The sequence below is a fragment of the Spizellomyces punctatus genome (assembly GCF_000182565.1).
Source record: "Spizellomyces punctatus DAOM BR117 chromosome Unknown supercont1.12, whole genome shotgun sequence".
In the NCBI taxonomy this organism is placed as follows: Eukaryota; Fungi; Chytridiomycota; class Chytridiomycetes; order Spizellomycetales; family Spizellomycetaceae; genus Spizellomyces; species Spizellomyces punctatus.
Window position 1 is genome coordinate 803,324 of NW_015971548.1, and position 22,652 is coordinate 825,975.

General features: G+C 45.9%; 13 protein-coding genes across 13 annotated transcripts; 4 read left to right on the forward strand and 9 right to left on the reverse strand.

Annotated features, from left to right (window-relative positions):
* Positions 1-7: 7 nt before the first annotated feature.
* Positions 8-1,753, forward strand: SPPG_06675 (uncharacterized protein). Its single transcript, XM_016754878.1, has 4 exons — positions 8-183; positions 297-427; positions 530-1,053; positions 1,107-1,753. Exons 1-4 carry the CDS (start codon positions 16-18, stop codon positions 1,250-1,252), a joined length of 969 nt encoding a protein of 322 aa, XP_016606318.1. The 5' UTR covers positions 8-15; the 3' UTR covers positions 1,253-1,753.
* SPPG_06676 (uncharacterized protein) lies at positions 1,503-4,129 on the reverse strand. The gene is made up of 13 exons (XM_016754879.1): positions 3,616-4,129; positions 3,525-3,548; positions 3,356-3,469; positions 3,172-3,286; positions 3,092-3,112; positions 2,902-3,038; positions 2,750-2,824; positions 2,579-2,672; positions 2,387-2,523; positions 2,248-2,316; positions 2,038-2,187; positions 1,817-1,969; positions 1,503-1,753 (listed from the first exon to the last, which is right to left on the reverse strand). The coding sequence occupies exons 1-13, from the start codon at positions 4,096-4,098 to the stop codon at positions 1,697-1,699; spliced, it is 1,629 nt and encodes a 542-aa protein (XP_016606319.1). The 5' UTR covers positions 4,099-4,129; the 3' UTR covers positions 1,503-1,696.
* A 99-nt stretch (positions 4,130-4,228) lies between these two features.
* Positions 4,229-6,198, reverse strand: SPPG_06677 (uncharacterized protein; the record flags this gene model as incomplete). Its single annotated transcript, XM_016754880.1, has 11 exons — positions 4,229-4,602; positions 4,665-4,846; positions 4,913-5,052; positions 5,116-5,339; positions 5,402-5,457; positions 5,520-5,587; positions 5,653-5,793; positions 5,859-5,888; positions 5,947-5,997; positions 6,064-6,094; positions 6,169-6,198. The coding sequence occupies 11 exons, from the start codon at positions 6,196-6,198 to the stop codon at positions 4,392-4,394; spliced, it is 1,164 nt and encodes a 387-aa protein (XP_016606320.1). The 3' UTR covers positions 4,229-4,391.
* Positions 6,199-7,031: 833 nt separating this feature from the next.
* On the forward strand, positions 7,032-7,864 carry SPPG_06678 (uncharacterized protein). The gene has a single exon (XM_016754881.1). It carries the CDS (start codon positions 7,141-7,143, stop codon positions 7,654-7,656), a length of 516 nt encoding a protein of 171 aa, XP_016606321.1. The 5' UTR covers positions 7,032-7,140; the 3' UTR covers positions 7,657-7,864.
* Positions 7,782-8,452, reverse strand: SPPG_06679 (uncharacterized protein). The gene is made up of 3 exons (XM_016754882.1): positions 8,261-8,452; positions 8,021-8,146; positions 7,782-7,948 (listed from the first exon to the last, which is right to left on the reverse strand). The coding sequence occupies exons 1-3, from the start codon at positions 8,423-8,425 to the stop codon at positions 7,934-7,936; spliced, it is 306 nt and encodes a 101-aa protein (XP_016606322.1). The 5' UTR covers positions 8,426-8,452; the 3' UTR covers positions 7,782-7,933.
* A 125-nt stretch (positions 8,453-8,577) lies between these two features.
* SPPG_06680 (tRNA A64-2'-O-ribosylphosphate transferase) lies at positions 8,578-10,933 on the reverse strand. The gene is made up of 9 exons (XM_016754883.1): positions 10,851-10,933; positions 10,659-10,782; positions 10,439-10,551; positions 10,060-10,369; positions 9,763-9,999; positions 9,285-9,705; positions 9,110-9,202; positions 8,987-9,042; positions 8,578-8,922 (listed from the first exon to the last, which is right to left on the reverse strand). The coding sequence occupies exons 1-9, from the start codon at positions 10,901-10,903 to the stop codon at positions 8,845-8,847; spliced, it is 1,485 nt and encodes a 494-aa protein (XP_016606323.1). The 5' UTR covers positions 10,904-10,933; the 3' UTR covers positions 8,578-8,844.
* A 225-nt stretch (positions 10,934-11,158) lies between these two features.
* On the forward strand, positions 11,159-12,306 carry SPPG_06681 (uncharacterized protein). The gene has a single exon (XM_016754884.1). It carries the CDS (start codon positions 11,283-11,285, stop codon positions 12,078-12,080), a length of 798 nt encoding a protein of 265 aa, XP_016606324.1. The 5' UTR covers positions 11,159-11,282; the 3' UTR covers positions 12,081-12,306.
* On the reverse strand, positions 12,026-13,795 carry SPPG_06682 (uncharacterized protein). The gene is made up of 2 exons (XM_016754885.1): positions 12,776-13,795; positions 12,026-12,703 (listed from the first exon to the last, which is right to left on the reverse strand). Exons 1-2 carry the CDS (start codon positions 13,571-13,573, stop codon positions 12,383-12,385), a joined length of 1,119 nt encoding a protein of 372 aa, XP_016606325.1. The 5' UTR covers positions 13,574-13,795; the 3' UTR covers positions 12,026-12,382.
* Positions 13,796-13,983: 188 nt separating this feature from the next.
* Positions 13,984-14,995, reverse strand: SPPG_06683 (uncharacterized protein). Its single transcript, XM_016754886.1, has one exon. It carries the CDS (start codon positions 14,900-14,902, stop codon positions 14,063-14,065), a length of 840 nt encoding a protein of 279 aa, XP_016606326.1. The 5' UTR covers positions 14,903-14,995; the 3' UTR covers positions 13,984-14,062.
* A 536-nt stretch (positions 14,996-15,531) lies between these two features.
* Positions 15,532-16,996, reverse strand: SPPG_09394 (uncharacterized protein). Its single transcript, XM_016757557.1, has 6 exons — positions 16,843-16,996; positions 16,560-16,770; positions 16,334-16,484; positions 16,072-16,253; positions 15,836-15,993; positions 15,532-15,774 (listed from the first exon to the last, which is right to left on the reverse strand). Exons 1-6 carry the CDS (start codon positions 16,905-16,907, stop codon positions 15,612-15,614), a joined length of 930 nt encoding a protein of 309 aa, XP_016606327.1. The 5' UTR covers positions 16,908-16,996; the 3' UTR covers positions 15,532-15,611.
* Positions 16,997-17,119: 123 nt separating this feature from the next.
* SPPG_09395 (uncharacterized protein) lies at positions 17,120-18,181 on the reverse strand. Its single transcript, XM_016757558.1, has 2 exons — positions 17,599-18,181; positions 17,120-17,534 (listed from the first exon to the last, which is right to left on the reverse strand). Exons 1-2 carry the CDS (start codon positions 18,022-18,024, stop codon positions 17,283-17,285), a joined length of 678 nt encoding a protein of 225 aa, XP_016606328.1. The 5' UTR covers positions 18,025-18,181; the 3' UTR covers positions 17,120-17,282.
* An 896-nt stretch (positions 18,182-19,077) lies between these two features.
* Positions 19,078-20,663, forward strand: SPPG_06685 (uncharacterized protein). The gene is made up of 2 exons (XM_016754887.1): positions 19,078-19,921; positions 19,981-20,663. Exons 1-2 carry the CDS (start codon positions 19,119-19,121, stop codon positions 20,459-20,461), a joined length of 1,284 nt encoding a protein of 427 aa, XP_016606329.1. The 5' UTR covers positions 19,078-19,118; the 3' UTR covers positions 20,462-20,663.
* Positions 20,525-22,358, reverse strand: SPPG_06686 (uncharacterized protein). Its single transcript, XM_016754888.1, has 4 exons — positions 22,139-22,358; positions 21,944-22,068; positions 21,333-21,876; positions 20,525-21,269 (listed from the first exon to the last, which is right to left on the reverse strand). The coding sequence occupies exons 1-4, from the start codon at positions 22,292-22,294 to the stop codon at positions 20,646-20,648; spliced, it is 1,449 nt and encodes a 482-aa protein (XP_016606330.1). The 5' UTR covers positions 22,295-22,358; the 3' UTR covers positions 20,525-20,645.
* Positions 22,359-22,652: the final 294 nt, after the last annotated feature.

Consider the following 22,652-nt stretch of genomic DNA (forward strand, 5'->3'; position numbering starts at 1 on the left):
TGTCGTCAAAAAACAATGCCAAAGACAGAATTCAAAAAGGAATCGTCGTCGACTGGGACGACCTACTTTCAGGTCCCTTTGTCTAAACATCCAACAAACTCTGCCAGTACTGCTGAGACTGAAAACAATGCATCAATTTCCAAAGTCTTCCGAAAGGATGCCTCCGGGCTTACGGCCTATCAAGTAAAGTATGAGACCTTTAGTGGCAGTTAAGAGCATGCCCTGCCATTCCGTCTTTAGCGGAGATAGTCATTTCCTATTATGTTTTCTTTCCGCTCGATTATCAATATTTCCAGCGGCACAAGAAAATGATGGGCGATTACTTGTCATTCTACGGCGCCGGGGTTGCGGACGTACTCGAGAAGCGCAGATCCTCCTCGTACATTGTGGGAAAAACCGAGTTGGATATACTGAAGGAGCAACATCGGTAAATAGCCTGAACTGCTCCAAAAATCAAAAGGGGGGGATACATGCGATCTTCCCCTCTAGCTTAGATTATATCTCATGTACTCTTTCATTTCCTTGACAGATTTCTACGAAGCGAAGAGGATGATGCTGATAACAGCTGGGAATCGCGAGTGGCCAAAAAGTACTACGATAGGCTCTTTAAAGAATACTGTTTAGCAAACCTGTCCCGTTACAAAACTGGACAAATCGCTCTTCGCTGGCGGACACAAAAAGAGGTGGTGAATGGGCAAGGCCAATTCGTCTGCGGGAATCTGGAGTGCTCCGCTACGGAAGATTTACGATCATGGGAAGTGAACTTTGCATATGTCGAAGGCGGGGAAAGAAAAAATGCATTGGTGAAATTGAGGCTGTGTCCGACATGCTCTTACAAGCTGAATTACAAGAAGATTAAAGCGGCCGAAAAGGCGGAAAAGGAGGACAAAAAGCGGAAGCGGAAAGAAAAGAGGTCAGAACGGAAGAGGCGAAAATCTGGAGAAGAAGAGCAATCTTTTCCATCACCTGGCGAAGATGACCAGGATGTTGACAAGCCATATAGCGATCGTGAAACTGATAGCGGAGAACAATCACCCAGCGAAGAGAATAAAGGTATGCTATCCCTTACGCAAATTCAAGACGCTCTCATGTTGAACCACTTTCAGATGAACCCTCAGTATCGAAAGAGGTTAAGGATCAGTATTCAAGAGACGAGATATCACGGATTTGGAGCGCTCCTCAACCTGAAGCGCTAGAGGGCGAGTCCAAGGAGGATGAGATTGAGGCGTATTTTGCTGACCTGTTTCAATGAGGAACTTGGAGGGTGACCTTTTTGGTTCCTTGACTCGGTCCAATCTTCCGTACTCGCTTCCCAAACATGTCTGTAATCCTGCTTTTGGTTTCCGGATGACAAGTACCGAGTTTCTTGGGATCATCCGGGCGCAAGACTCTCTCATATCCTATTGATTGGATAACTATAACCATGCTCTTGGTGGACACACAATTGCCTCGGTGAAGATTTCGACTTTTTGGCCATTATGGCCCAAATATGCCGTTTTTAAGGCGATAATTGAACAAAACGTGCCTGACGCTTCTAATTATATTGCAAAATAGGATCATAGCTAGTATATAACAAATTAGCCTGCGTGAGTTTTGCTAGGTAGAGTCAATGGCTTGATAATGGCAAGGAGGTCGACTTTATCAGACGACGATGCTATTAGATCCATGCCATGTACTCTGTGCAATTATATTGTTATTAAGATGCTGGCAAATATGAGGATACGGAATCATATGACTCCCATAATTGAAGAATCTACAAAAAAAAAAAAAAGTTTAACATTGTCCCTCAGATCGGATATCCATATCGATTGCATACCTGTCGTTGAGAATCTACAAAGCAGACTAAAAAATCACGCATCGATGTCACAAAATCATCATTCATCTCCATATCGAATCTTTCCAGCTCCTTTCTCAGCAATTCTGATATATCATAAAACTCGTTCTGCGTGACGTGTGCCTGATGGTCCAACTTGTAATTTTACAATTCATTAGACGTGGTTGCAATGAATTCAATCGATTGATAATCTTGTAAACTACCTCATCAATCTCCGATATAGTCGTTGCAATCTTATCCGAGCGGGTGGTTCTTGCAGCATGCAGCTTCTCAAGTGTATCTCGCTTCTTTTGAAGCGCATTTTCTATTGATTGCCAGTTTTGGTACGCGCGTGCACGGCTATTGAATGCAAGCTACAGAGCAACATTTAGTAGAGTCGATAAAGACATTAAATGCTTGAACATGTTCCCTACATCAACAGAAGCGACGACGCGTATATAGTACTCAACATTCGTAGTAAGAGAGGCTATATCGTGCTTTGACTGTTCATTAAGGTATGGTATGTTTGAATGCGGAAGACCAATGTAAAGATACACAAACTGGTGTACCCACCTGCTTCTCTCGCAGGTCCGTGACTTGCTTATGGAGGTCACCGAGAACAGTAAGGTCACGCGAAAGCGGTTTATTTACATCTACGTTTGCTAGGGATTGGATACTGTCACCCAGTTCATGGGTTGCACTGGCGAGATCTTTGCAAAAGTCAGAAGCTGGACATGTGTTTTGGAATGGGTATACTGTTCTCACCGGTTTGCAACCTCTGCCACTCCTCCAGCGCTTTCGACAAGGCGCGAAGTTGTGGTCCAAATGCATCGATACGTACGCGTCGTCGCTCCAGTTCCTGATGGTGTTTTATGGGGAGAGACGTGTTACATGCGGCAGGAAAAGAAATGAAGATGTAGATAACAGCCTACAAACCTGGTCACTTTCCACCATCTTTGCTGAGCCGCCGCCAAAAACACCCATAAAACCTTTTGATTCAACCTTTTTTTTCTATAGAAATGGAGTTGCCACTTAGCCAACAGCTCCATCGGTGACAACTGTCATGTCAAATGTGTTCGCCAACTCACATCCGCAAAAAAGGTTTCCGACTCCAAAAATGCTATTAAATCTTCGTCGCTCTGCAGTTTTGGGTGACATGTTACTTTTCGCAGAAACTGCTCCAAGGCCGACCGCCGATTTTCTACAAAATCTTCCCGGAATCGGCCTGTTCACGACGTCAACATAGTGCTGATGGTGGGCGTGGTCGTACAGTCATACCTATAGCCTGTTTCTCGGGCACTACACCATCGTTCATTGGTTCTGACATAGACAGTGTACAGTATCAACAAAAGCCTTACCGGGAGGTATTATTATCCCAGGATGTCGATCCGCCAGTTGATTGAAGAGCCATAGAAAGTCTCGAAACCGCCGGCTGACCGAGAACTCCACGTTTCGAAAGAACGGCGAATTCGTCTGACCACCGGAAGCAAGAAAGCGTATCGGTCACCATATTCTCGGCTTGGACAATGCAACCGCGTTTACCTGTGTTTTAACTTGATACACCACGTATGCTCCCATTGCTTGATTTATTTTCTGTGGGTCTGTTACAGAGCATTGTATGCTATATGGAGTGCTTTCCCGAACCGGGGGGGCTGTCTTCAAGAATATGTTAGAAAAGAAGTACTTGGTAAATTATAAACCCTTAGCTTACCGGTGATGCAGGAGTGCTGGAAGCCTTCAATATAACGAACCCATCAGAAATTCAAAAATGTACAGTCCGCACAGAGTTGTCAATTAATTACCTCGGCTGGCGTGCCTGATGCAACCGGTGCCACCCGTCTCTTGAGACTTCGTGTATGGGTGCCCATCTTTGTCTCAGCCGCTATATCCATACGTGTCAATGGGTCATCAATGACAGTAGTGGTCAGAACCCCATTTTGCGGACGACTAGGGGAACAGTAACCATCGTCGCTTTCCTCATCGGATTCGGATTTGATCGATGGCGGACATGGAACAATAGAAGCATTATCAGCAGCGTTGGAGTAGGTAGTAAACCCAGGATCCCTGATGGCGGTATCCCCAAAATGTACTCCAACGTAGCTCTGGAATGGAGGGGAAAGCTGGGGAGTGATCTCGGCTGGAACTTGGGGAGCGGGAGTATCAATGTGTTTTGGTTCTTCGGTTTCAGGAGCCGGTACTTCGGGAGTGGATGATAGTGAAGAATTGCTACCAAATGTAGGCGTATCTGCCCATACGTGTGAGTGTGATAAAGGATCGTCATCCATTTTTGCAAAGCCTATGTAGATCGCTTCTCAGCTGGGCAATCAGATGAACACGCCGTTCGCCGATGGTGACACACTCTATCGATTGCGTAAGCCATGTGGCTTGGACTACATGCGAATATCAACAGATGAGGTTAACTATAGGATTGCGATTCCAGTTTGAAATAAGATACGTTCTAATACAGATATCTAGTCAAGAAAATCGGATATGAAATTATCCAAGAAATACATAAGGTCCATCGTCCAATAAATTGGCCCACTAAAGGATGCAAGTTCTTTTTTGCTTTCCTATGATGCTATTCACAATCATTCTGGAACGACCCCATCGTTGGCCCTTCAGTCCCAGGAACCCTTGACTGGATAAATGGCCTTGACAAGGTACTCTCCAGTGGTCTCGCTGCTGTGGCTGTAATGTCCATTGTGGTACTTACTCCTTTCATTGGCTTCGCCTTTGGCCATAATGACGCGGCTGACGGGTGTGTTGCAATCCTTTCTGACATTATCACACTGTCCAAAAATGAATTGTCAATGTCAGAACAGAGAAATATACGGCATAATTGGCTACGTACTTGAATGCGGATACGACGTAAATGGGAGCCAGAAGGAGAGGGCTGGTGAAGATCCATAGGAAAGCAAAGGTAACGGATAACCACCGAGTAGTATGAATCTGAACTCGCCATGTCGCGTAGGAACCGACAACAACCGCAAAGCACGCCGTCAGGATGGCGATGGCCATAATATTGATAACTACCTGCAATCCACAAGGGCTTTCGGGTCAGTCTGCTGCGAAATACAAATATATCGGTACTCTACGTACCCTTCGAATCGATGCTTTCAAATGAGCATTCTGTCCAGCATCCTGCACATCCTCCATGTTTGCATTTAAAATTGACACCATCTTTGTTCCAAAATAGACCAATATCACAAGCGGTAAGACACAGCAGAACAGCCATTGATCTAATGTCACAAAGTCAATAACAACTCCAAAGGTAAGTCACAACACACAACAATTGAACTTACAATAGTGCAGCCGGTTAAAGATGACGGCGTTGGCATACTGTCCTGCGTCTCGCATGTGACCGTCCAAAATGGCGAACAACGGCAAAAGTATGCCTGGAACCAGAGCCAGCACGGTGTATATTACATTGATCGCCTGTGGACTTGGGAGACGAACTTTGGAAATGGTGAAGGTGTTACTGACGCTTCCTCGGTTGTTGAGGTACGTTTTTGGAACTGAGTAGATACTGAGAGTGAAGCAAACATCAGTCGACAGTAGCATTTCTGACATTAACAAAGAAAAACTTACATGCCAATGACGAATAAATTTCCTCCCCACAAAAGGAACTCCCATGGCCATTCATGCTACAGAGCCTTCTGGTGAGCACATTCGGAAATAGTGGGAGCTATAACAGTAGCGAACTTACTGAAAATTCGCCCAAGGCATGAGTAGGATATTCTCCAACGAGAATCTTGGTTGTGTGAATAAAGCGACCTTTTGAGATGAACCTCATCCAATGAGATTTTATCCTTTTAGAAATGGTGTAAGACTGTCCTTACCCAGAATGTGGATGGTTGTTCCGAATATAAGGGCCTCTACTGGTCGCGGTTTCAATCCTCCATCGACAACATTCAGTAAACTCAACTTTTGCTTCCATAAGGCTTGATACACTTTTTTGTAGCAGAGCCAGGCACCCAAGACTGGATAAGAAAATGACATCAATGCCAAGATCGTATGAGGAAACACTGCTAACACAGAAGTTTACCGAATAGGAGAGCGGTGAACACCGAGTGTGCTGTACTTGAAAAGGTAAGCCTTAAGTATTCATCAAAAACAATAAACCAGATCGTTACCTAAATAGAAACCCTGCCATATATTGCTGTCCGTACAGCCATGTATGCGCCCTATAACCAACAAAGAGAAAGTTTAGTTGGAGATCACGTACAAGTGGCAGATTTCGCTCCTCCTACATCTCCAATCACACCAGTCGGGACTGTACCACTAGAATCACCAGTTTAAAAAAGAATATAAGTACAGAAGGATTGCAAAGATGGATGTGTCGTCACATTGCTTACCAGCTCATAGTCTTGCGCTGTCTCCACCATTTTTTATGCAACAACGTTATTCAAAAGGGGGACGACGATAGCCACACTATTTAACCTTGAGTTGGGACAAAACAGGACTTTTAAAAGAAAATATATAGTCCCTCGATTTCGACCCATAGGTATTTTTAGGCTCATGTTGATGTTTTTTTACGGGTCATGGGTAATCAAACTATTACCCACGGGAGAGGGATACGACATTCCCGCATTATCGGCTCCAAATATTGTCCCGATTCATGTCTGTGAATGTCCATGGCTTTATGAATGGAAGAAAATCCTTTGAACTAGTTCTTTCAAAAAAAAAATCTATTCAGTCCCAAGACTTAGATTTGCTATTGATGAACAGTATCCTATGATGGGTCCGCAAAGGTGGCATATGTGACATCCCTGGATATTGATGAATCCTTCTACCCCAGCCAGACTTCCGGGCAAATTTCTACTCCAACTGCTCAATTTCAAGGCCCATGGCGTGGTTCATGGCTAACAAATAACTTGCATACAGACAGCGTTGGAAAGCACAGTTGGAAAAGAACAGGAAATTTAGCGATGGGCTTGATATGCCACACAGAATCTAGTTGCCCAATTGTATACGCAAGACTATAGTGATGGTGGTCGTCCTATGTGGGTGGTTAGGATTGATTAGTTATTTGCCAGATTTAAGCAGGTTTTCTGCATAGCTGAGCGGGTATTATTGCATAACGTAGAAAACCTAAACACTCATACCCTTCCGGTGGGACCTCCTCAAATGGCATCCTCACCACTGACGTCACGTGATGCTCAGGTGATTGCATCTCAACGAGGGGGTGATGAGGCCATGAGCACCCGAAAGCGACACTGAACGATCTAATCTTGCCAGTTCCCCTCGGTAAAAACATCCGTTCGTCGACGTCCCACGGTTCCTAAATCCAAACCAAAACGCGCCGTATCTCTCATATTGCATCCAACATGTCATCCACCTCGACCCCAGAAGCCAAGGAAAAAGGCAAAGGAAAGGCCCAAGCGCCAACACCATCCGCGGACGATGAACCCGGCATTGCACTTTTATACGCCGATTTCGGTGACGAAGAAGAGGAAGATGATGAAGAGTTTGAGCTTCAAGAGGAAGAAGCCAGCGAAGATGAAGACTTTGACTCGGATGAGGACGAAGATGCGGAACCAAAAGGAAACCATGACGTAAGCAGCAAAGCAGAGACGACAGCGACAGACCCAGAAGAGGAGGTGGGACAACCTGACGAGGAGATTGATGATGAAGTTGCGGAATTGTTCCAAGAAGCTGAAGAGATGGGTGATGGTGGGGATATGGTTTCGGGCCTGCGGTCGGGAAAAGTAAAGGGCAAACTTGGAGACGTGCATGGGAAACCACAGGGAGGCTCATCGAGCAATGGGACGCAAAAGCGGACGAGACAGGATGTGGATGAGGGCCAGGGCGAAGCGAAAAAAGTGAAAGGGGCAGAAGCGTGATGCTACTATCATTCTAGGCACATTCTGAACGACTCGTGGCTAGGTAGTGTCATGCCTTGGGAATAGATGTCACTGCCCAGTGCCATCGAGCCCCACATTTTAGTAATTTGTACATAAGAGCTCCTCTTTTTTGCTAAATATCGTTTTGAACGATTATGGTCCTATTGAAAAATGATCGATATTCTAAAAAGAAAAATGCCTACACCGTCATTAAAACATTCTCAAACCGGCCAGCCGGCAAACAAAAAATCATTATACACAAGCGTTTTTCCGCTCCCTAACTCGCCCGCCACTACCAAAACACACACACAAAAATCAAAACTCGAGTAAAAGTTTATAGCCAACTCTTGATATTTTACGATACCTCTGCAGCCAAATCCGGTTGCTCACGATCGACAATCGGGAGTCGTCCCGGACCAATACTCTTTTGTGACTCTAGCTTGGCTGCTAAAGAACCTCCACCGCCTTGAACTCCTCGAGAAGCCGAGGCCTAGAGTTACAAAAACAAATAGAGTATTCATTGGTTAGTATCAATTGCCCGGTTACTCAATACACACCATCTGAAACCAAAACATGATGGTGAATACGAGAGTATGAGCCGCACCTGTGCTCTTGCTTCTGCCGCGGCTAGCCGTGCTTCTCTCTCGGCATCGGTTTGCCTGTTTTTTGGGCCCGTCAACGGGGTTGCCGGGTCTGTTGACTCTGATGATCCGAGTTTCTGTCCACCCTTACGCTCTCCACCACAACACGCCGAGAAAAGGTTGCCCATGTCTTTGAAGACGAGGAATTTTGGTCCTTTTGTCGGAAAAGAAGCTCATCCCAGGCAATCATTCAATGTCGTGGCGCTACTGCTGCGCCACCCTTATGACAAAGTGCCCGCTGTTGAGAATTTCAAGGTTGATCCTACACGTTGCTGCGAAAGACTTTGCATACAAATTGTAAACAAACTAATTTCCTTGTTAGGATCTTTAATTTGATAACAATCTATGGTTCGGAACCTGGCAATACTCTACAATAGTCTATTCACATCAACAACACATGGTACACGAATCAGTTGTGGTCCAACATAATAATCTTGCTTGTTTACGATCATTACAGGGCCTCAGAATGCGGCAAGCATTGTTGGCACCTGTTCTCGATTGGATGAGAATGATTAGGGGCATACACTCAATATCCGATCATGACCTCTTAAGTTGCCATATTTGATGTATCAGGACACATGAAATACGATTTGACTTTCTGCATAGTAGCCCGAGTAGGTGATGCCTACAGTGTAAATATTCAGATTGGGCAAAGAACCATAGTAGTCGCAACACGCGGAAATACATACGACATGTCTATGCGACTGAATGAATAACAGACGGTTATGAACAATTTCCTTTGTGACTGTGATAAACAAAATTATTATCAGCTATAAATATGATGCAGTAGTAACTGGCAAGCTGCATCGTACCTTTGGGTGATTTCACATCTGGATGCAGTCGTCCCTGGTCGTCCATATAGCGAATGAGGACTGCCAAGGCCATGCCGACTGACCGATCCTTACCTGTCACATGTCAATTCGCAGGTTAGTTGCAAAGAATAATTTCGTTACATGTCAGACATGTTTGATATCACCTTGTCCCTACCTTGCATGCAATGAAAAAGAATCTTTTTCCCATCTTTGATAGGGTTCTGTACAAAATTTAGGACTATTGGCAGGCATCGGAACAGTTCATGCTGCCCCTTTTTGCCTTCGGGTATTGGGAGGTACAAATATCGACCGTTCTTTGCATAGGTTTGGAATTCCGTGCAGTCATATTCAGGAGCCCCGCAGTTGATAACAAAGTCAAAGATGGACCAGCAATATGGTGGTCGGCCGCTAGTGCGGTTGCCAATAGCAATTCCCATTTCGCCAAGCCATTCAAAGGAGACGGTATTCTTCTTTGGCATGCCAGCCTCCAGGTTTCTGCTGGCCAAGATACTGGAAACAACTTGCTCACATTCTGTCGTATTACTGGTTGCCAAAATCTCCTCTGCGTTTTCCCAAAATATTGATGGGTCCAGGCCCTTGAACAACATGTCAGTGAGCTATCGCTTGGCAACAGCCACGAGATGGGATCACACCTGGCCCCACATTTCATGGTCGTCAGCCGAACCCTGCACATATGTATACCCTTCTCGCCGGTCCATGCCATCAGGTACAGCCTGTGAAGCACTTAGGAGTATAACTGGATAGAAATCAAGGTCGTCTCCGTCATGCCATCCAAAGCTCATTTCCATGTCGGTGGCCGGCGTGATCCAGAGGGGCCGCAGAGGCTTTTGGAGGCTTTCGGAAAGCGAAGCAATATCGGCTGTCGAAGCCTGGATAGAATGTCATCAGTGAGGTACATACACTAGATTTAATGCGAACGCGATCAATACCATCAGCTTCTTCACAAACGCGGGAATTCGTAGAGCCATTTGATCGTGTTCAGATCTGGACACGACCGAAGGAAGCGTACAGAGGCCTATATCTCGTTGCATCTCTGCTTCTGGTACCGGCTGTTGAGATGGCGCATCTTTCTGCCCATTGATAGTTCCATCACATGATTGACTTTGTGAACCTAGTCCCCCAAGCGAGTCGCGGTATTCTTTCACGGCAGCATTCAAGACTGCGCACCAGATGGGTATCGTCTTTGACAAACTATCCGGAATCCGTTTGCCATTTCGGGTAGAGTCTACAATGATACATCTGAGCAAAATTCCTTGAGCACAATGTCCCTAATTTGTTTGATCATGTGTGTTACAGAAAAACTGTTACCCTTTGTGCTTGCAGATATCGGACAGGATGTGGAAATTCAATCGACGTAGGTTAAAGTCCCATTTCCCAAAATGACCGTCCGTCGATTTGAAATATACACTCTTTCCAAAAGCCTGAACAGTGCAAAAGCGTCACGACGACGGAGTCTTCACGAGCCCCAGGGTAGGCCCCCGTGCAAAACAAACAAAAAAAAAAACTCGTACTATATGACGTGCATTACCTTGTCAGGATCAAGGTACCAGCTTCCGCAACGCTCATTCGCAATGAGTGGAAGGTGAGGGAAGCGGGATGCCACTTTAGCAACAAAAGCGGAATCCTCTGCAATGGATCTCAGGCGATTATAACTATATATACGTCACAGTCTTCAGCTGACTTGTCCTGCTTTTCCACCATGCAATCCCCTTTTCCTTACATGTTGCGGGATTCCTTTCGAATGGCCTCTCTCTGCTTTTGCACAGTCTGCATGACCTTACTCCATCATGACGGTGACCGAACGCTTACCCCACAATATCCACCAACTGTAATGCACGTGACAAAGCCAAGGGCCTCCGAATTTCCTTCTTGAAACAACACAAGAGCCCCCTAAACGCACCGCCCGCTTGCACAGAATTGCACCAATCAGAGAGAGTGAATATAACCATATATAGTATAATGACAGAGCCCAGCAGCGCAAAATCAACAAAAAGAAAGAGAAAGAAATGACGCTCCTACTGCGTAAAGCATCCGAATGGGAACTGGCGGTCCAACGAGTGTGGTTATTTAAAGGGCAGAACAAGCAACGCATTTCACCCCATCGTTCATCGTCGTCGTTGTTCTTTACCTCCTGAAAATAATAATTTCTATCATGTTTTCCATCAAGACAATCTCTATTGGCCTCGTTCTCGCTCTCGCTTCCTCTGTGAACGCACAAGCTACGGGTGGTCTGCCAACAGCCGACATTCTCAACCCCGCGCTTCCAGAAGCATGCAAAAACGCTGCTAGCGGTCTTCTCGTCAAGGCTCTTACCAGCTGCAACCTCGCTGAGCTTCTGCCCCTTGCTAGCACTGCATCAAAGGACCCTCTCGCCGCTGTTGGATCCGCTATCAACTCGCCCACGTTCTTGACCAACCTTTGCGGTACAGATTGCTCCAACACTATCAACTCTATTGGATCGTCCCTCAGCTCTTGCGGCAACACCCCACTGTTTGTCGCCAATGCAACCACTCCAGCATCATCCCCAACAGCTGCTGCCAATGGTCTGACCGCCAGTGATCTTGCTGGTCTTTCCAAGTACGCTCAAAACGTCATGTGCGTCAAGACTTCGGACAACAAGCAATTCTGTCTGCAAGAGCGTTTCGCCGTCATCAAGCAGCAGTTCCCCAATGGCGATGTGACTGTTGAAAAGGCCGTCGCTAACGAAAAGGTTGCTTGCTCTGCCTGCTCAAAGGCCCTCTCTGACGTCGCATCCAAGACCGACGGTGTCCCAGCCAACATTGTTAGCGAAGCAAAGCCTGCTCTTGATGCTTTCAAGGCCAGGCTTGGCCAGTGCCCTGCGGGCTCCTTGACAGCTAGTAGCACCCAAAGCAGTGCCGGACAAACTGTTGTTGTCGGTTCCTCAGCTGCAGCACTTGCCGCCGTCGCCGCTGCTGCTTTGCTCGCCTAAGCTGCAGAATGTAACCTGGCTATATAGATAGATCAATTTATTCGTCATGGGAGTAATTATTGCAACCATTCGGAAGGACGATGGCGGATCTGAAAAAAGTGGAGGATTTGTATGTAGAGTATTTGTCGGTTTGTAAACATCAATACATAACCCTTGTAAAGACAAGAATTTTGGGCTCAATATATGAATATTCTGGACAAGGAAACTATCTAAAATCAAAAACTCCATACAATGATATTTCTGCCACGAAAAAGACAACCACACATTGGCTATTAAATTGGGATATCAAAAAAAAACCTACACTATCTTGTCACAGACATTTTTCGCATTGTCTGCGCAGCTCGCTGGCCTGTAAGCGGTTGGGGAAAGCTATCCATAATCCGCTCCAACTCTTCAAATCGCTGCTCCTTCTTTTGATTTTGAGTCATGGCATCCTGGTTTGCTAATCGTCGGTCTTCAAGTCGGTCCATGCGAGCACTCAGACCATTCATAAATAGGTCACGTTGCTTTGCTGTGGACATTTCATAGCGCTGCTGGTTGAGATCAGGAGATTCGGATTTTTGAAGATCGAGTTGGAGTTTTGATAGGTCATTGTGGAAAAGCTGTTCTTTGGTCATAAAGTCCTAGTACCCATGAAATAAATATTTAGTAATGAACGAATAAATAAAGAATGACGGTATCTCTAGTCAACGTACCTGATTCTTGAAACGGCTCTTCTCTTGTCGGTCCAAAAGACCACCTAATCGCCCAATCTCCATCCGATTCTTTTGATCAGCAGAGAGCATTACCCGCTGATTGCTCATACTCCGCTGCCCAGCGACAGTAATTTGGTCAACCAGCTTTTGCAAGGCAGCGTATCGATTACGTCCCGTAGGCACAGCTCTCTGGTTTTGGAAATTTTCTTTTCCCCGATTCAACCGGTCAATCAGGGCAAGAAGAGCTGCACCAGACATGATCTTTTCCTGTCGTGGATTCAACAACACCGACTGGTCATCCAACCGCGGGGCCATTTTGAGCACGCGGTCAATGGCAGCAAACACCTGTCCCAGTTCATCGTTGGAAAGCCGAGGCTTGCCAGTAGACAATCCACCCTTTTTTTGTATTCCGAGAGCTTCTTCATATGTAGGTGGGTGAGAGGGTACGTCTTTTGGTGTCGCACATATTGTTTCAATAAGGTCCATGAGACGGTCAATCTCTGCCCACAAGACTCGTTGTTCAGGGGTCAGAGTGTTGACATCGCGATTGCACACATTTTCAACGAGGAGCAAGAGACGTTCTAGTTCTGCCCATATTGCCTGTTGGTTCAAGGGAAGGTCGAGGGCGGTCGTACTGAGGGAGGGAGGAAGGAATGTTCTTGGGTCGGTCGTTGGTGCCAAAGGCGCACTCTGTAATAACTGCTCGAGGTGTTCGCTTCTTGTTCTGCCATCTTGCAGTGTCTGAAGGGTTTCTTGTGTTGTTGTCCTTGTCCTTGGTTCCTCCTGGTAGCACTCCATTGTCCGGTACTGTTGTGATCTGAAAGGTTCACTGCGCAGCAATTGAGAATGTTTCGACAAAAGATACACAAGTTAAAGCTGTTTGAGAGGTGTGTGTGTGTGTGTGTGTTGGTGGTTGGCCGCTCTTTTTATCCAATTTGGTTCACAAGAAAAACGATTTCCTCAAAATGTTTTGTTTGTGTGTGTGTTGACAAGAAATAAGCGGCTTGGTCACTATTGTTAGCTACTCAAAGCGTGTAAACCCCCCAGTCCGCTTCATGACGCGGCTTTCATTGGTCTATTTTGGCCTTAATGAAGGGTTTACGTAAGGCACACCCTTTTCATTTAGCCCTTCCAACCTGCACTTTTAAACAATCCGATCGCACGGCCCAAGAGGGATTTCTGAACTAAATATATACTACAGCATCTTAGTTTGTTTGATGGGATATTATATTTTTAATTTTAATAATGCGCAAGCGAGGATGTATATAAAAGTTTAGGGGAAAAGATTCACGTCTGCGTGAGCTTTTCTCTCCTACTTCTATACTTCATAAAACCTATTCCGGCTGCAACTATTGCTGCAAACCCACCGGCGCCAGCGACATTGAACACGATATTGTTGGGTTCTTCCTTCTTTTCGGCTTCCTTGCCGGCTTCTCCTTTTTCTCCTTCACCGAGTGCACCGGCTTCTGCGCCAGGTTTGCTTTCTCCCTCTTTCTTTTCTCCCTCTTTGGTTGCGCCTTCTTTGCTTTCACCTTCTTTGCTTGCACCCTCGGTGGATTTTTCTCCAACTACTGGAACCCCCCCTTCATTCGCCCTAGATTCGGTCGGGGGAAGGTTTGGAGGTCTGACTTCTGGCTGCGTAGTTGGCTGAGAAGGCTGAGGTTCAGCCGGTTTCACGGTAGGTGTTGGTTGGTTGGCCTCTTGGCTAATAGTAGCGCTTGATGACGTCGTCGTCGTTTGAGGAGGGGCTGGCGACGGAACAGATTGCGCAGGCGGAGCGGGTGCTGTGGAGGACTGAGGACGAGGAATGGATTGTGGGATGCCCACTATCACTGTTGGCGGCGGCTGCCGTACGCGACCATCCCTGTTGCCCGCCACAAAAGTGACTGTGATGAGACCATTTGTGGTCCGAGTAGCAACGTTTACCGTCGTAGATGGGCGTGCCTGAGCAGATACTGATGGTGGTGTGTTGGTCGGCGGGGATGATTCAAGAGACATTCGCCTCGCAAGGCCATTCTGGGTATCTTCTTGACGTTGTGCCGCAACCAATGGAAGTCCTTGTACTGCTACAAAGTAGCTGAGAATCAAGCTAATGACCATGGATATGAAATGTGAAGGAGTATGCATGATTATTTACCACTGCAAAGTGCGGGTAAAAAAGGTCAAGCATTGCTTGATATATAAAAACCACAGAGATCTATGCCAAGAGTTTTTTTATTTCATTTGGAGGGAGTTGTCCTAAAACCCATCTATTGAATCGACCGATAATGATGCCACACGTGAATTTGACTTTGCATTCTTGGCCGTCTAAATAAGATTCTAAGAGTTTTTGAAACGCGCGTTTCATAACTTACTTGAACCGGAGGGTTAAAAGATATTTTGCCAAGAAAAGTTGGCATTTCTTATTGCAAATCTATTGCCACACACAAAGCACATAAAGCAAAACACTCGAGGAGAAACAACTGTAAGACTCGGGGACCATACGGGCGGAGGGGACTGCCGTGAAAAAAAGTTGTCTTGGCGTTAAATCTCCGCGCTCTCTCTCCATATTTGTCGTGCGGTTTGCCCCCCCGCCCTTTTTTGTTGCTTTTGCAAAGCATGTCCGTTGTGGCAAAAAGCGGGAATTGCTGGTGGCGATCTCGATACATTTTGTTTTGGGGGAATGGCATTTCTTCTTTTAATTCCATGGGTGTTCCATGCCTTCATAACGCATGTCATAACGCATGCCATTTCACTTGATATTGCATGTAAATGTAACGCAAAAGTAGCACCCATCCTATTTCATCACTATTTACAAAAATATGCTTAAGGGCCACCATTAACACACATGGGTAAGCTATATGGGTTGCCCCTGCAGTCGCCCCTCCATATCTGCTGTAATCGCCGACAAATCCAAAATAAACTGCTGTATCTTGTCCAGCTGAACTAGTGTGTCATTTGTGGTATTTAGTCGATTGTTCAAGTGCGATTTTACGAGGTTGAAGAGATTATTTGTTGCCCTGTTTCCTTTTGGTGTGAGCAAAACAATGCGGGTGATGATACCAAGAGTCCATGTCTTACATTTTTATTTGCCCCAATAGCAGTGACTTTTGGGTTGCATTGTTCATTGTTTGATCGCATTCCGACTGCCATTTTGCACTGCGAAACTGTAATTCTTCTAGCTTTGTTTGGAGTTTTGCAATGTCATTATTGTAGTTGAGTATTGTGGTATTCTTTTCCTGATATTTTCAACGAAAACACAGCACATTAGTTTTCATGTCCGGATATTCCTACCAGTAACAGATTGTCAATCGCACCTCGGTAGAATGTAGAAACGCCATCCGATCCTTTTCTGTTCGATCTTGCGCTTCCCTTGCTCGATCAAGAAGCTCCGCATTTGTCGCTGCGAGGGTATCAAATCGCCCAATAATGTCCTTTACTTCTCCAAATTCTTCTACATTTTCTAGGACCGATTCCAGATATCGCTGATAGGCAAGATCTGTAAAGATGGGTTTCGTCATCAACTTTGTTGAATGCAGCAACTTTGTTCGTATATTGCGTTTTTTGGTTTTTACGTACTGGTATCCACATTTTTGAGCTGACGGTCCTTTTTTGATGAGAGTTTTCCCATGTTTTCTCGCAGATTTAGAATTTCCACTTCCTTTTGCTCTCTGGTTTTCCTTTCTTCATGGGACTTTTTAATGGCTCGTGTTCGTTTGGCGTCGTTCTCCTACAGCATCCACTGGCATCAGCAAGGCCATTTCACACACTTGCATTTCCGCTACCAATATTTCAAAAAACAAACCTTTAAAAACTTGTCAAACTTCATCAAAGACTCTTTCAACTGTGTTTCTTTCCGAGCAAGCTCCTCTCTCCGCTGTGCCAAGGACTCAATCTTCATTGCAAACTCCTCCTTTTGCTGATTCAAACCGTTCTCAACTTCCAGCATCTCCCGCCGTTTTTCCAATAGCTTTGTGGCTGGTGTGAGGTCGTGGTCTTCTTGCTCTGGAACTTTACTTGGGAGATATGTCGCATGTGAGCGGTTTATAATGGAACCTTTTTTTTTGGAAAGGGGAAGAGTAACGTACATGAACAGTTTCTTTTCCATGTTGACTCGAAAGTATTCCTCGACATTTGCTAGATTGGACGTCATTTTTGATGTAGATTACAGGGAAAGAATAGTGTGCAATGCGGACTGTTGGGTTTTCTGTCGTTTTGTAGGCTTCACTCGATTTCATATGCTGACGAGCGGACATTTCGGGACAATCTATATTTAGGTCAATCAGTGGATTTGTTGCTACGGTGACAGACATCATATCATGAGCCAATTTAAAGCTATCATGCTAAATGAAATCCAAAAGACGAGCGATATTCTTATATCCTTTAATTCAAAATGTCTCGAGATATGAGATTAACTGTATAAACACACGGCAAAATGCGACTAAATATAAACATTCTACTATGCTACATGACTATAAAATCTAAAAAGTGTCCCACCCCTTGCCTTCTAACACAAAACTCGGCAGCACTATGCATACGATAACCCAGTTTGAACATACGATATCAAGAGGATGAGGGCAGTCATAACGGATCCTGAGGCGATGGTCCGGGAACCTGAACTCAACGCCGCAGGATATGGATCGGACGCAATGGGAGTCAGGGGTAACGGTCTAACAATCGTAAATTCTTGCTGTCCTATCGATGGCCAGCCTGGTGGTGTGCATGATGATGGGATGCCCGTAGTCCCCGAGCGGTCAATGTTATCAGGTACAATACGAATCTACCAATCACAAGTTATATAAGCATATACTGCGTTTTTGAGTTATCCGAGTCACTGACTATACCTTGAAATTCCCTCCGGTGCCTGCTTGAAAGTCCTCAAGCGCCCAACTATAGTTTGTGGCCCTCGCAGGGACAGAAGCCACCTCCGCCCACTTTTGTGCATCTGATTTTTGATAGTAAATGTGGACACTGTTGATGGGGAACTTTGACGTGTCTGTTTCTGCTGAATATGTCCATGTGACGTTGACCGGCTTTCCGACGTAGAAATAAGCTGTGGTGTTGGGAGATGCAATGTAGACTTGTCCTATATTTGATGAATCGGTACAATTTGGATTCGGGCAAACTTGGATGAATGGATTGCAAGGCGGTGGTGCGGGCGGTGCTGGAGGAGCTGGGGCAGGCGCAGGTGCGGGCGGAGGCTGCGCGGCCGTGCCCGAAAAGAGGACAAGCAGAGAGGTGACCAGGGGGGTGATATAAACAGTGCGCATTTTCACAAGACTGTTCAGCGGATGCGCTGCGTTTGATCTTTTTCTTTGCTGCTTTAAAACAAACTTTACTGTATCTTTATGGTAAGGCTGCTGATATTCGTATGGGATCCGCTGCGCTGACGGAACAAAAGTACTGTGACGGAAAGTCCTTGTATTTGGAAACTGAGCAAAACTTGGGTTGCAAGCCCGGTTTCCCTGGCCCGTTGTCTGCGCCACTGTGTACGTCACATGACGAGAATTGATGCCTGCAGAATAACTTGGTTTTCCTTCCAATGCAAACGGAGTGCAGCACAGCACGAGAAAGAGCTGTCAACCATGCAGGAACAAGCATATTTGCACAGAATATCTTGCTTGTTGAGCTGGCTGTAATGCGCCATCTGAACGGCGACGCTCAATAATCTTGAAAACATGTAATCTTTTGTGGTCTTTGTAGAAGGCATTTGCGTCCATGCCCTCTTAATTAGGTACTTGTAGTCACCAGAAAGCTGGCCAACCTGTACAAATTGCAGAAATATCCCCTGGGTTGCGAAACCAATAAATTAGCACGATGTGGAGCCCTTCTCGGAACCCGTCAGCTGTTTGCCGTTATCCGATTGAAAGTGATGAAGAGTGCAAAACCCATGTCACTTGGTGCTCGTAAGAAGCGCTCATACTTACGATGATATGCTCAGTCACTTTCAAACAGTTTTTAAAGGTCACTGGATGAAGGGTGAAATGACGAGGTAGACGCCAGCAGGGCAACATTTTGCTTCACGTAAGGTATTGCTTTGCTTTTGGATGAACGCCTCGGAAAAACTCGTTCCAATTCGAGCCTTAAAACAGGACAGATGGAGGTTGGTGCGGTTGAGTGTCCCCACATTGGCCGTTAAACGGACATAAACAAAGATGTAGGGAGACCAAAGCGTTCCATCTATTTTTAGTATCAATTATTGGGAGGACAGTAAATGACATAAAGCCTTTTCCATTACTCATGAAAAGCAAGGGTACCTAGTGTCCATTTTAATTCACTGTTCACTACCAACGCCCTTGACTGCTTCTCAGCAAAAGGACGTTTTTTTTTTTGACACAATTGACAATATCGACAAATCACAGCTATGGAAGGGCAAAAGGGAATGCGTCGGCACACTGCTTCATCGGTTGGTGCCGCGATAGCCCGCGGAGTCGCAGCTGCTGCCCGGCGGTCCATGTCTTTTTCAAGACCAAAGTTACACCTCGACACAAAGGGAGCGGCCCAAATCGGCGAGATAGAGCGAAGGAAGCAGGCAGAGGTCCTGAAATCCGCTGGACGATACAAAAAGGTTGTAGATTGGTGCAAGGTGCAACAGAAATCACCCGATGGCGAGGAAAACAATGTCGTGTGCTCTCCCCTGCAGGCCCTGTGTATTGCGGCCGCTGCGGAAAGTCAAGCAGAACCGGCCAAAGTATCTCCCACCATCGTTCCTGATATACAGCGTTTGGACCTGCCAACCATATTACGAACGCCAAAGTCCAAAGGATCTCCAGAGATTCAAACGGCAAAGACTCAAACCCCATCCCTGACAGACCTCCCTACCGAACTGATCTACGCCATCTCCACCCGAGCCGGTTTTTTCGGCGCACTACAGCTCATGCGGACCTGCCGAACGATACACACCCTCCTCTCCAATCGATCGGCGTGGACGGATTACATGGACCCCACCGCCTGTTCAGACGTGGTAGAAAACACATTGACGATCATGACCCGAATAACAACATTTGACCACTTGCTGTTTGGGGTTTGGAGTGGTCCGCCAGAAGAGCAAGGTGGACAAAGAATCAAGGACCTGCAGGTGTTTTTTGAGCACCGTAGCTTTAATGAGGAATATGACTTTTTGGGAGGTGTCTCAGCAAAGGTTGGAAGGGCTGGGATTGCGGATGTGTAAGTAACGTAATTGTTCATCCGCAGATGAGAACAGATATTGACAGCTTCATTTCTAGGTCCTTTTTCGATCACCGAGACACACTCTCTTGTTATCAATCTGATCTTAAACATCGAGTTCAAACAGGCCAAATTCCTCCTTCCATTCCTCCTCCGACACCTACATTACCATCTGCGACGACAGCAACAGCACCGTCAAACGTTACTTCACCTCTCGTTCCTGTCCCACGAGGTCTGAAAATCCCGCACACCTGCACAACCTGCGCTCACTTTGATACTCAAAATATCCTCAAATCCATTTGTCTGCTCGATCACACCCACCACCCTTCTGTCAATTCCCTTGAGAGTGCCATATCGTGGGAGTACACCCTTCCTGATGGTCGTCGAAGGATTAAATTCAAAGTTTTGTCGTATCAAGCACCCATTGGTTTCGTATCTATGAAAGAGTTGCCGATGGTACATGTCAATGAAGTGACAATAAATGGACGAAAATTGAAAGGTTGGGCCTATGAATTTTTTTCCAAGGTTGTAAATGGATAAAGCGTAAAATGTACATAGCTTTGTATTTGGATTTTGTTTAGATTGAGCTTTTAATTTGTAGATAGCTTTTGTAAATAGTTTATTGTTTATTACTGAGCTAGTCTGGGCAGTTTACCGCTAGTGTACCTAGAGATTGTTGCTTGTCCGTTTTTTTTTAAGCGACCAAGTCCCTTCGTCTACAATACTAATCTTCTGGAACAAGGCTCTCTTCATCTCGCGATGTTTCCTTCAATTTTTTCAAATCTAAAAACCAGTACACTGCACTGGCTGCCGCAATGGTGCTTGCGATACCCGCCAAGCCGAGAATGGCAGTAGGCCATCCTTTGGAGTCAGCCAACGCTCCAGACACAAACGGTGAAATGCATCCTCCTAAATAACCCACTCCCGTCACAAAGGCCGTCATACTTCCAAGGTGCTCCGGGCCGCCGGCCAAGTCCATGACAAAGGCGCCATCGAAAATAACTTTAGGTGCAAAAAGGAATACGGCCACCAATCCAATCATGCCGAGGAAAAGTGCCATCTGTTGAGGAGATAGCGTATCATTCCCGTAAACCGACAAAGATTCCCCGGCATTGGAAGGCGTGACAGCCCACATGCCCAATAATGCTGCAGCTAAGCCAGTAAGTGATACGAGCGGGATGAGTGCACGGCGATTTTGACGAGTCTTGTCCAAAAGGATTCCGCCTCCCATTGCCGAGACTGCGCCGAGAGTGGGGAAGATTGCGGAAGCAACAGCAGAGTAACCTGTCGAGAGTTTGATCTCTGAAGCGATCAGCGCTGACACAAAGCTAGCGAATGATTCCCGAATCTACCATTATTGTACAGCGGGTGAGTAACAGAACACGTATCCATGCAATAAAAAGTAACATACCAAAACGACGCCCAAGAGCTCAAAGGAAAGTAACCAAACTCTAGTATTCTTCAAAAAGGGCCTCAGACCTCCTCCAGATCCTTCAGTATACACTGAGCGGTCTCTCATAGCCTCACGAGCAGCCTGATTTTGTTCTTGCGGACCATCAAAGCCTTTAGTCTGGGGAGAAGCGGGCACGAAACATGAGGGTATCAACATGACAGCAGCAATCGCCGCTGATATATAAAACATTTGATTCCAAGACACTCCGGCAACTAGAGTCAATCCCAACGTCACTCGAACAACGGCATCACCGGCGGTCTCAGCCAAGGAGGCGACAGCGACGGCATGGGCTGCTCGACTCGGTTCGTACCATCCTCTGACGGTCTTGACACAGGCACCCCAACCGACACTAGAGCACAACTGGTTCAACCCACGCAAAATCGCGAACCACACCGGGTGGAGTTTGAATGTAAAAAGAACGGTCGTGACGATCGAGCCAATAAGACCGGCAAGCAGGGTCGCTTTCCCACCAAACTTGTCAATCAAGTAACCGCTCATGAATCTGCAAAAACAATCCCAATATTCAGTATTTGTTTCTCAAAAGTAAAACGTAAATACAAAATACGTACTTTCCAATTAAATAAAGGACATAACCAGATGCCAAAATACTACTAATATCCGTCCTCGTGACCCCTTCCTTTTTTTCAAGATCTGGAATAGCAAGCGGTAGATTGGTTTTACAAAAGTAATAACCCTATATATACAAAACAAAATGTAAGTAGATCAATCGAGTTTTCATCACACTTCGCAAAGGAGCACTTTACCGTGTATGCGACCACCAGGAGCGTCAACATTAGTCTTTGCCATCGTTTATAGTCTGGCGAATCCTGCGATACCTTGTTTTCTTGGTTACCCTGTCTCCCATTTGCACCTCTAATGAGAGGTGTACGTTCGTGAGGTCTACGGTGGTGATGCTCCATTTGGGTAGTTTGCCTGCGAGGTACACGCCTTTTGAGAGGAGAATGGTCAAAGAGGACTTGCTTTTGAGGACCCGTTGACCGACATGTTCCAAGGATATTGGAAGAGCGAGTTAAGCGCGTAGATCTGACGTCACACGACTTTTAACATTCGCAGTTTCGGTCTCAACCTTATTTCAACCGTTGTCGTTCATTTGAATTTTGCTTAATTGCGATCCTCATTAGATGGGTCAAGAGCTCGTCTTCCAACCCTGAATGGACACTGACTGTGCGGTGACCACTACGACAGGAAGCGCTGTGGCAAACCTGTTAGCGATCATTTAATTTCCTGAGGATTAGGTAGAGCTTAGCATCGTAGTAT